Source organism: Lynx rufus, unplaced genomic scaffold (assembly GCF_022079265.1).
Source record: "Lynx rufus isolate CCGP_SWC_20201006 ecotype Redwood Valley unplaced genomic scaffold, mLynRuf1.p SCAF_5, whole genome shotgun sequence".
Taxonomy (NCBI): Eukaryota; Metazoa; Chordata; class Mammalia; order Carnivora; family Felidae; genus Lynx; species Lynx rufus.
Window position 1 is genome coordinate 152,845,152 of NW_025814867.1, and position 12,827 is coordinate 152,857,978.

The following is a 12,827-nucleotide window of genomic DNA, read 5'->3' on the forward strand; positions in this document are numbered from 1 at the left end:
TGTTTTACTATAATCACTATTACGGGCTTATTGCAACAAGACTGTCTTTCATTAATTTTTATTGCGTTTAGGAATAACTTCAGGAAAACCACTTTGGAAACTGGTACTCATCACTACTGAAACACTACTACCAGTATTTCCTTTTAAATTTTAATAGAGCAGTTACAAAACTGGTCAAGAAAGTAAAAAAGACTGTTTCGCTCATCTGAAAAGGCAAGCTCACTCACCAAGACTTGGTGGGGAACCATAATTCACCGGCATTTCGGGAGGTCTTCCTCTGTGAAGAGCAGCAAAGGCAGAGCCCTTCCAAACTGTGTGCCTGCAGTCTTTAAAACGAATTTTAGATACACATAAAATCTTGAAAGTTAACCCCAAGAAAGATTTTATAGAATACTTACGTATATTGTAATAAACTGTTTATTCAAAGTTGTACCAACTAATATACTTTAACAGAAAAGCCCTAGAGGTTTATTAGACTATTTCTGAAGGGGAAAAAAAATGAAGACATCTCAGATACAACAACAACAACTAACATCAGCGTAGCACTTTACAATTTACAAAGTGCGTTCCACGTACATGATCTCATTGAATCCTCACAACAACCCTGTGAGGTAGGTATGATCGCCAATGTACAAGTGAGGTAACTGAGGCTCAAAGGTTCCAGGACCTTGAAAGAGATCCGCTGCAAGTGGTTAAGTCTACATGGACCATACAACCAGATCACTGGACTTCCGAGTCCTATTCAATGCCAAGTAAGTTTTTATTTTGCCATGCAGAATCATACCACATGGTATTAGTGATACGAGATCTTAATCACAACTGATCCAACTTTCCAAAAAATGGAAATTTTTGTAAGAACAATTTGATCTATATGAAAATCCTTAAAACGTTAACGGAGTTTTAAAATTAATTTTGGCCAATATTACCATGACTTTAATCTCCCTAGGAAATACGGACAAAATCAAATGCCTTTCCTCTTGTTTTGGGATCATGGATAATCCTTTACACAAGAGCACGCATGTACGATCTGGGAGTCTGAACACTCATTCTCAAGTCCCGTCCCTCTTTGACCTATCGGCAAATACATACGAAGAAACATCATCTGCCCCCCCTAGAGGAGAGAGCAGCAGAGCACAGGTTACGCTGGGCCAGAAATCAGCTTCTTCACAAGTGAAAGAGGAAGGGAAGGAAGGCATCACAGAAACCTCTACTGAGCCTCGGGTGCCCCAACCTAACACGCATGTTACGTTTTACATGAATGGATTCATCGCCACCATCATGACCAAAGAGCGGTTACAAGGCATCCTCTCGTGACACTAGTACAAAACAGAGAGATACGGACCCTACCCTAGGGCAGCTGGCTCAAGTCTCTTCTAAGGTCTGCCGGTTCTAAAGCAGTGCTCATCACAAAACAACACGGAGCTTGACACAAGTAAAGAAAACAGAGGGAAACAGGCCATTCGGGGCAACTACTACATAACAGCCTAAAATAGAATAATTACAAGGTGAATAGGAACACAGAGAAGGGAGAGTAAGAACAGTTTCCTGAGCCAAGCCACAGTATGGCAGGGCCACAGAGCACTAAGAAATGACTAAGGGCGACAAAGCGGTCTGGCATGGAACCAAGAAGGAGGGTTGTTCTTTCTCAGTCAAGCTTTGTACTGGTGGCACACCTAAGAGGTGGCATCACATCAGCAACAGATCTTAAAGATAATCACGGGGGACGAACTGGACGGATGCTCAGGATCCGAAGAGCCAACATTCTTGCCCATCAGCAGTTAGGCCACGTTGTATACATAGATCATATCACATACATGTACTTAGTCTAAGTGATTTATACCAAGCTAACAGGAGAAGAACAACAATTCCAAACATTTTGCTACCACATAACTTTGCAAAAAAATTAAATTGGTGAAAAAAGAACCATGCAATTGTACATTTTTGGTGCTTGTTTTCAAACTGCTCCCAAATTTAGAAAATCACTTCCCCTTATAACAAAGGGCTTTCGGAATCTAAATACCAAATAAAATACTTCTAGCATTTAAAGAGTTTATTAGACACATACAATTACATTCAGTAAAGTTATAAGTGAGCTACAAAATAGAAAATTAAGAACTCACATCAAGAAAACCTCAAACACATCTCAGAATAAATTCAAGCTTTTTCGCTTAACATCTATACCTTTGTCATTTTTTTTAATGCAGAAGGACCCATTAAACACTTACGTAGTAAAATTCAACGTCTATGCTAAATGCAGAGAATTTTATAGTCCATAGCATGGTTTATAGTTACATATCGCCTTTCTTCCACAATGCTTACATTACTTCACAATTATAATTATCATTAAGCTACAAAGCAGAACACTTCTTCAAATTAAGGTACCTTTTGCTGTACGTAGCAAAGACTGCCTTCCTGCACCAAGTAAAGAAGTGACTCTTGAAATACTGGGTGGAATTTCTTTATCCAACATGGGACCAATGCGCTGGCAGATTTGCAACAGATGATCAGGAGCCACATGCTTATTGGACAAGACCTAATTGGAGAGCAAGTTTTTTAAACATTATTTACAATAGCATCAAAAAACATTAAACAGCCAGGGGTAAGTGTGACAAAACATGTGAGAAACATGTACAACGAAAACTATAAATCACTGCCGAGAGACATTCAATAAAGAGCAAACTCATCTGTAGGTTCAAAGCCATCCCAATCAAAATCCAAGCAGGCTATCTTGTAGAAACTGATTAATTTTATTCTAGAATTCACATTCAAATGTAAGGCGCCTACAAAAGCCAAAGCAGCTTTAAAAAAATACAAAGTTGAGTTATGAAAATAATATCTGACTTCGGGAATCGTTATATAAGGACAACTGATTTCTGACAAAAGCACAAAGGAGAAAAGATCATCTTCTCAACAAATGGTGCTGGAACCACTGGATATCCATTTGCCAAACAGCTTTCTCTTTTAATGAACTTTGATCCATACATCACACCATAAACAAAAACTATCTTTTTTTTTAATTTTTTTTTTCAACGTTTATTTATTTTTGGGACAGAGAGAGACAGAGCATGAACGGGGAAGGGGCAGAGAGAGAGGGAGACACAGAATCGGAAACAGGCTCCAGGCTCTGAGCCATCAGCCCAGAGCCCGACGCGGGGCTGGAACTCACGCACCGCGAGATCGTGACCTGGCTGAAGTCGGACGCTTAACCGACTGCGCCACCCAGGCGCCCCAACAAAAACTATCTTAAGACAGATCACGTACCTAAATGTATAATCTAAAACTGCAGAACTTATCACAGAAAACCCTGGAGAAAATCATGACCTGAGGTTAGACAAAGATTTCTCATATGACAACAGTCGTACAATCCACACAGCAACCAGCCCATACACTAGACCTCATCAAAATTAACAGCTTCCGTTTTCGTCAAAAGAGCGTGAATACAACAACCCACAGACTGAAGGAAAATGTTTGCAAAGCATATTATCTGATAAACGACTTGCATCTAGAATCTAAAAAAACTCTCAACACTCAATTATAAAAAAAAACAACTAACTTTTAAAAACAGGAGAAAGATTTACACAGACCATCAAACACACATACACACACTCTAAAGATGCACAGCACCATTCATTGGTAACAAATTGAAACCATAATGAGATATTACTACACACCTGTTAGAATAGCTAAAATCAAAAGGACCAGACCAAGATTGGCAAGAACGTGGAGAAACTGCTGGTGGGAACGTACAATAGCACAACCACTTTGGAAAACAGTTGGCCACTCTTCCCATAGGCAGCCTGGGGTGATCTTTGAAAATGGTTCGCTATTCACTTGACCCAGGAAACCCTACATAATCACACAAATCAAGAGGCTCAAATCCCTGTGTTCACTTCAAGGACCCAGGGGAAACTGCCCAGGCCATTGAGGGTATGCGTATCCAAAGGACACCACCTTAGAGAAGCAATGTGTGCCCTTCCATCACTGCCATGGTAGAGCTGATAGGTGCACCCAGGCCACACAGTGGGGCTGGACACAGAATCAGTGGTCCAAAAAGAGCGCTCAATTTTTATTTTTTTTTTAATTTTTTTTTCAACGTTTATTTATTTTTGGGACAGAGAGAGACAGAGCATGAACGGGGGAGGGGCAGAGAGAGAGAGGGAGACACAGAATCGGAAACAGGCTCCAGGCTCTGAGCCATCAGCCCAGAGCCCGACGCGGGGCTCGAACTCACGGACCGCGAGATTGTGACCTGGCTGAAGTCAGACGCTTAACCGACTGCGCCACCCAGGCACCCCGAGAGCGCTCAATTTTTAGTGAACATGCTTAAAAATGCAGAGTCATGCTGAACATAAGGATGTAGATGATCCTCTGGTCATTGAGCACATCCAGGTAAACAAAGCCTGCAGGACGCAGTATAGAGCTTACAGGGCTCATGGTCAGATTAACCCATAGATGAGCTCTCCCTGCCACACTGAGACGATCCTTACTAAAAGGGCAGACTGCTCCTAAGCTGGAAGAGGAAGCTGCAAAGACGGAAAAGATATCCCAGAAGAAAATGAAGAAACAAAACTTACAGCCTGGGAGTAAATTCTATATAAAATAAATGCAAATAAAAGTTTAAAAAAAAAAAAGAGAGAGATAGAAAGAAAACAGTTGGGCAGTTTAATAGCACATATACCTACCGTATTAACCAGCTATTCTATTCCTAGGTATTTACTCAAGAAAAAGAAAAGCACATGTTCATACTAGAAGTCTGTACGTGCACATGGCCCTGCTACGCCTGGCCGCAGGAACAAAGGGCTGTTCTCTATAAATGTCTAAGAGAGCACCTCCTGCAATTAACCGGTTCACCCATGCCTGGGATGGGCAAACGGCTACTCAAATGCTTAAACTGGCCCCCAAGTACAGCCCAGAGACAAAGCAAGAGAAGGAGAAGGGACTGTTAGTCCAGGCTGAGAAGAGAGCGATCAGGAAAGGGGATGTCCCCTCCAAGAGGCTGCCTGTCCTTCGAGCTGGGGTTAATACTGTCGCCGCCCTGGTGGAAAGCAAGAAGGCTTGGCAGGTAGCGACTGCACACGAGGTGGATCCCAGTGAGTGGGCTGTCTCCCTGCCTGCCCTGTGTCCGAAGACGGGGGTCCCTTACCGCGTTATCAAGAGGAAGGCCAGGCTGGGGTGTCTGGTCCCCAGGAAGACCGGCACCACTGTCACCTTCCCACAGGTTAACTCAGAAGAAAAAGGAGCTCTGGCTAAGCTGCTGGAAGCTATCGGCACCAATGACAATGACAGATACAATGAGACCCGCAATCACTGGGGAGGCAACATCCCGGGTCCAAAGTCAGTGGCTCGCATCGCCAAGGTGAAAAAGGCGAAGCCTAAAAAAACTGGCCCCCAAACTGGGCTAAGTGGACACCATTATATTTTCTGTACAGAAAAGTAATTAAAAGTTCTTTAAAAAAAAAAATGTTTGCACATGACTGAAACATCTTTCTTGTTAAGATCCCAAAAGTGGACACACCCAAATGGCCACTAACAGGTCACTGGATATACACGTTACGGTGCATCTGTAAAATGGAACACTATCCGGTAATAAAAAAAGAAACATGTGTGACACAATAACACGTGATGACATGGATGAAATCTCAGAATTATGCTGAAAGAAGCCAGAAAAAGAGTACATGTTGTATGGTTTTATTTACACAAAACTCTAGAAAATGCACATTAATCTACAGTGACAGAAAACAGATCAGACGTTGCTGGGGGCAGGGAGCAAGAAAAGCAGGAGGTATTACAGATGGGTTCTTCAGTGTCACACGCATCCAAAGTCATCAACCTGAACCTTTATAAATGTGTGCAGTTTAAGTCAATTATACTTCAAAACAATAAAAACACAAAAGCTACCGTGTAAGTTAAACTCATGAAGAGGCCTCATGACACCTGATCTGAATGTATCTGTCCTAAACTTTAACACTGCATTAAGGTTCCTCAATCACGAGATGAGGTTTCTCAACTGTGACATCACCAACGTGTGAGCAAAGACAAAGTGCTGCTCTGGACAGTGCATGTGCGCAGAACACACAGTACTCCTGGCTCCCTTCCATCCGTGCCGACAGCATTCCCCATGCCGCACAACATCAGCAATGCCCCATACATTTTCAAACCCCTGAGAAACGCTGCCCCAAAGAAAACCTGAAACATAGTTCAAGATCTCACTTCTGGTTCTTATGCATTAACTCAAATATAAAACAAGCCTGGATTCGGGGCGCCTGGCAGGCTCAGCCAACAGAGCATGTGACTCTTGAGTTCAAGCCCCGCAGTGGGTGTAGAAATTACTTACAAATAAATATTTAAAAAAAAAAAAGCCCAGATTCAATACAAAGTTTTTGTTCATAAGCACTAGTGACAGAAGAGGCTAAATAAAATATCTTCAACTTTTCAACATGACTTATGTTTCCTACCTTGACAGATATCCCAAGGCAAAACCCCAAAGACCTATCAAAGCTCAGGTAGACATCAAAGTGTTTCATAATACTAATTAGCACTCTTGTGCTTCAAAGTGTCAGCATGTAGAAGTTCCAAATCTATTATAGATAATTAGCTCATCATGGGAAGGGAAAGAAAGATAGGAGGAACTAGAAGGTAACTCCAACAGGGCCAAGAAAATCACAGATCTAAGAACCTGTCAGGAATGCAAATCTGAAAACAAAACCCCACCGAAGTACTCCCCACTGATCAACCTAAATAATGTGTCCACTAGGCTTAAGAAAGATAAAAGGACTTGGGCAATGGCAACATGGCTTCTTATACAGTAGACAATCACTCTAATAGCTTTAAGATTTTGACTATTCAGGTAGATAGAGAACTGACATAATTGGCTTTCAGGTTTTTTTAATATAATTTATTGTCAAATTGGTTAACATACAGCGTGTACAGTACGCTCTTGATTTTGGGGGTAGATTCCCATGGTTCATCGTTTACATACAACACCCGGTGCTCATCCCAACAAGTGCCCTCCTCAATGTCCCTCACCCATTTGCCCCTCCCCCCGAATCAACCCTCAGTTTGTTCTCTGTTATTTAAAAGTCTCTTATGGTCTGCTACCCTCCCTCCATTTGTAACTATTTTCCCCCCTTTCTTTCCCCCATGGTCTTCTGTTAAGTTTCTCAAGTTCCACATATGAGTGAAAGCATTTATCTGTCCTTCTCAATTGGCTTTCAGTTTTGAGGTTACACACTCAAGCCTGTCTCCTGAGTGGACACCTGCTCTTGAAGACAAGCTGTAACACACAAAGCCAAAAACAACTTCTCTAGATAGAAAAGACAGAGACAGAAAAGTTTAGACAGAGTGCTTCCCAGTGTTGGATATGATTTTATTCTATCTCTTAAATGATCTAGAAGGGAAACTTTATAGGACTAAACTCACTGCCTGAATTGAAGAAGCAGTAAAACTCATCATTAAAATAACAGGAAGTTTCAACATAGGCAAGTAAACTTAGGCCAAGTCCGGGCGTTAATAGGAACATGGATTCCATGCAGCAGCTGTGATTCCCATAAAGGGATTTATAGATTCGTTACATTTCTAAGGATTCCAGCATAACTATCAAAGATGGGGGGAGGAGAAACTGTTACTCTATATTTGTATAAGACAAAGTGTTTCTGGAGAGTAATGCAGTTCTAGTCCCAAAAATAACAAACAGAAAATGGTTCTAGATTAAAGATATACTGACCAAATCAATATGATAGATAACGTTCCTTCATTACTTTCAAGTCCTATACCTGAATGTTAGTAACAATCTCTACCAGCAACTTCAATGAGTAAGCCAGTGATACGATGTCCTCGGAAATCAGGCCAGAACTGAGTCCCTTCCAACAGTCAAACAGCCACTCTCTGTACCATCTTATTTTTGGTAGCCATACTTAGTCTCAGGAAGTTTTTCAGCCACAATCATAGGATCCCTATATTACCACCACTATTACCAAATAATGCGGTGAGCATGAGCTTCTTCAAGCCCAGGGAAGCAGCTGTAAAGTGCTAGCAGAGTCTAGAGAACGTAACTGCAAAGCTATGGGAGAAAGGAGCTTTTTCTGTCAAGTTTGGGATACTGTCATGTAACGAGGATCTAGAATGAGTATTTAATATATATATTTTTTTTACCATTTATTTGAGAGAGAGAAGAAGAGAAACACAGAGCCTGCACACAAGTGGGGGAGGGGCAGAGAGAGAGAGGGAGACAGAATGTGAAGCAGAATGTGAATCTGTCAGCACAGAGCCCAGTGCGGGGTTCGATCTCATGAACAGCGAGTTCATGACCCGAGCCGAAGTCAGACACTTTAACCAAGTGAGCCACCCAGGCACCCCAATATTTAATATCTTTAATATATACCTATGTGATCGCTTCTTGGCCTTTTGGCTAAGATCAAGTGTAACATATACCCATCTGACCTTTAGTTTTTCCCTGATCATTTTAAACTACATCTAGAAACTTACTAGGGAAAATGCCTAAGTAAACTACCACAGCACATCACAACTCCTATACAATGAGCATACAACAATGAAACAAGAAGGGATACGGAGCATGGTCTTTCACAAAAAAATTAAAAATTGGCGTCTTCCTTAAGTAAGTCCCCTCAGCCTCTGGTTGATACAAGTTCTTGGCCTCTTTTCTAAGCTTTATAAAGAAATGCAAGTTTGGGGCGCCTGGGTAGCTTAGTCGGTTAAACATCCGACTCTTGATCTCAGCTCAGGATCGTGAGTTCAAGCCCCACTGTGGGCTCCACACTAGGCATGAGGCATATTTTTAAAAATAAGTGAATTTTTAAAAATTAAAAAAAAAATGTAAGCTTAGTAGTCAATGGCAGGATAAATATCGTTATAGAAATAAGAGGGGAAAAGAGCTTAACCCTCGGTTTATACAAAAGTACCTAGGCAGAGAAACGTTCTAATGTTAGCATGAAAATCCTTCATTCAAAAGCATTTATTCTGGGGCAGCTGGATGGCTCAGTTGGTAGAGCGCGAGACTCTTGATCTCAGGACTGTGGGTTCAAGCCCTACATTGGGTGTAGAGATTAAAAATAAAATCTTAAAAGAAAAAAGGAAAAAAAAGCTTTTATTTTAATTCAGAAAAGAGTTTATTAGCTTCCCAGAGCAGACCATGTTTGCTTATCCAATAGCCACTACCTCCCCAACTTCAGCAGAGCCTCACTTTTCTAAACTCTTTCCTAACTAGGCAGCCATTGATCTAGTTCTGGCCAATGAAACAGAGAAGAAATCTTCCAGGGCAGGAGAATGTTCCTGAAAAATTCTGCTCCCTAATAAAAGAACCACAGCGGGGGGTAAAAAAAAAAAAAAAAAAACCTTCTTTCCCATTATTTCTAGGATATGATGGTAACAATAAAACGAGAAGTTTGAGAAGGAAAAAACCAAACGTCAATCTGCCCTATCCAAGAGACAGAGACTATCTTTAATGAAACCATTAAATGAAAGAAAGCATTATATATCTTTACGATTTAGGCCACTGCCTCTAAGGAAATGAAGTATTTCATGAGGCTGTTATCACATGCAATGCAATCACACAAATCATAACAGCATTGTCCACCAACCTGCAAATCTGAAGCAAAGTCACCTACCAGCCATCCCATAAATTGAGGCTTGCCTGGAAAATACTATTAATGCTTAAGCCAATACTAAACGAAGATATATCCTTAGTTAGCATTTCTATGCAATCTATTCATTTCATTTTCTTCTTCCCTTAGCAAAACAATGACCCCTACTTCTAGACTATAAAAGCTTTTCCAAATTATAAATTATTCAGAAGAAATCTAAGATTTTTTATATTTTTTGATTTCTGATATCCTTCTTAAATGTTTAGAGAGAGACAGAAAACGCACAGAGGAGGAACAGAGAGACAGAGGGGGAGAGAGAGAATCCCAGGCAGGCCCCGTGCTGTCAGTGAAGAGTCCAATGCCAGGGGCTTAATCTCACAACCCTGAGATCATGACCTGAATAAAAATCAAGAGTCGGACCCTTGGGGCGCCTGGGTGGCGCAGTCGGTTAAGCGTCCGACTTCAGCCAGGTCACGATCTCGCGGTGCGTGAGTTCGAGCCCCGCGTCGGGCTCTGGGCTGACGGCTCAGAGCCTGGAGCCTGTTTCCGATTCTGTGTCTCCCTCTCTCTCTGCCCCTCCCCCGTTCATGCTCTGTCTCTCTCTGTCCCAAAAAATAAATAAACGTTGAAAAAAAAAAAATTAAAAAAAAAAAAAAAAAAAGAGTCGGACCCTTAAATGACTGAGCCATCCAGGTGCACCCGACTTCTAATATTCCTTGACAGGGAGTTCAGACCATCAAATAGAGGAAGATCATCTGAAAAGAACAAAATTCAAAAAGCAAAATACTCAAGGCTTTATCCTTAAATCAACTGAGTTCTGAAAAGAAACCATTAAACTTGAGATTATTCTGTTGTACCACGTGAAAATAACTAAATTTTCTAAGCAGAACATAATTAAAATAAGCCTGTGTGAAGACTAATTAAAAGTCTGGATCCTACATGGAACTTAATGAAGAGACAAATACTTCCCAAAAGCCAAACCTTTTTTTTTTTTTAAATATTGCTTCACAAGATGTATTAAAACAAGAGGCACACTTCAAAATGTATGGATTTTAAACATGCAACAGCCTACAGAAGATATGAAATAGTAAAGTACTGATCAAGTAACAATTCCAGCTGCATGAACATAGTAAAGATCACAGATTTCAAGATTAATGCAAAACATCTTCTAGTCAGACTTAGTTCATCATTTCGTTGAGAAGTCTGTCATATTCCAAACGACCAACAGAAATAAAACCTAGTCAGGGGTGCCTGGGTGGCTCAGTTGGTTAAGTGTCCGACTTTGGCTCAGGTCATGTCTCCCTCAAATAAATAAACATTTAAAGAATTTTAATATATATATAAAATTTGACCACTAAAATAGAACTGGATATTATAGGAACAGAAAAGTCCAGATGCAAGTCAGCAAGAACGTAGTAAATGATGATGACAGCGCTCCCTGTAGAGAAAGGAGACAAGACTCAAACAGTACCTGCAAACTGACAATTTGCAAAAGGCTAGATTCATACCTCACATCAACCACATGCTCAAATAAACTGAACATGGAGACATTACAGAGAAACTACAAACAGACTAGAAAAAGTATTGAGGAATAAATACATAACACTGCCTTTTAAAATATTAATCTTGGAGTACAGAAGGGCTTTAAGGACAACCCTAAAGACAAAATAAAGATTCACAGATATAACAAAAGTAAAAATCTTAAACCTCTGGAAAAACAAAACCTCCCAGCGAAACTAAAGAGCAGCCTGCAAGCTGGGAAAGGAACCTAGAACTCAGCAGACTAAAGAATAACCTAGAGATGAAGAATTCTTACAAAATGGCTTAAGACAGCAGTGGAAAAGCAAGTAAAAGATATAAAAAGGTAATTCAGAAAAGATGAATTGTCAAGTCACAAAACAAACTTCCTTCAAAAACGTCTTAAGCCTGTAACTGGTGGGTCAGAGGTCACGCAGGTTTTTAAGACGGATTGCAACCACTCTTTCCACCCGTCCTCTCTCAGGGCTCCACATTTCCTTTCCACCCTCCAGGTCAAAGGTTACCCCATCAATAAGCGCTTTTCCTCCCCACCCACCTAAAATATCCTGCCCCCCCTTTCCCGATCCCTAACACCTCTGTGAATCTGTATTATAGTAGCTTGTCTGCTGCTTCAGGTCAGTTTTACCCCGAGGGTGTAAAGCCCCATGAGAACAGAAGCCTTGTCCATCTCATCCACACTGGTCTCCCCGGAACTCTGACTACAGCAGGCATTCATTTACTGAACAAATGCATCAGACGTTCATGAATAAGTATCACACAAAGCGGCCTTCAGCTGGACCTGCCCCTTAGGAATAGAACCTCACTGAAGTTACTTGTTCCTTCCCAACTCATCTCAAACTGGGAAATCACAATACATACAAGGTGATAGGATTGCTAAAAGGATACGAGATTACATAGGTTAAATCTCCTAACTTTTGTGCGGTACTTGGCAAAAAAATGACTCAAACATTAGCTACTGAGGGCCGCCTAACTGGTTCAGTCAGAAGACCATTAGACTTTTGATCCTGGGGTGGTGAGTTTGAGCCTCACTGTGGGTGTAGAGCTTACATAAATAAATAGACAAACTTAAAAAAAAAAAAAGGTAAACCATTTTACTCAATGATTAAGTTTCTAGAAGTTTATGACAAGTGACAATTATGTATAAATGCAAAGACACATAGATCTTACTTTGATATTCATGGAATCACTAATAGAAAAAAAACTAGAAACCAACCAAATGTACAACAGGCAAATAGATAAAATTTTCCAGAGAAATTGAAAGGAATTCACAAAATAGTATCTTTTTAAAGATCCTATTTTTGTTAGAGTCTAGCATGAAGAAAAATAAACACTTCTCACTTTCATGATTTTTTTCTCACTTTCGCATTTTCTAAATATTCTACAATAAACATTAGAAATTTTTATTCATTTAATTTATTTTTTAACGTTTATTCATCTTTGCGAGGCAGAGACAGAACACGAGGGAGAAAGGGGCAGAGAGAGGGAGACACAACACAGAATCCAAAGCAGGCCCCAGGCTCCAAGCTGTCAGCACAGAGCCAGATGTGGGGCTCAAACTCACGAACTACGAGATCATGACCTGAGCCAAAGTCGAATGCTCAACCAAATGAGCCACCCAGGCGCCCCAGAAATTTTTATTTAATATTAGGACAATTTTTGGTCAGATTACAGAGAAATGACTAATGAACT

At 40.6% G+C, this 12,827-nt stretch overlaps 1 protein-coding gene across 1 annotated transcript in view; it reads right to left on the minus strand.

Annotated features, from left to right (window-relative positions):
- The window catches only part of BRWD1 (bromodomain and WD repeat domain containing 1), a 122,017-nt gene that overhangs the window by 95,541 nt on the left and 13,649 nt on the right, over positions 1 to 12,827 (minus strand). Inside the window, exons 5-6 of the mRNA XM_047100159.1 lie at positions 2,383 to 2,533; positions 228 to 326 (exon numbers count right to left, since the gene is read on the minus strand). Of these exons, the coding sequence (XP_046956115.1) occupies positions 228 to 326; positions 2,383 to 2,533 (250 nt within the window). The remainder of the gene's footprint in view (positions 1 to 227; positions 327 to 2,382; positions 2,534 to 12,827) is intronic.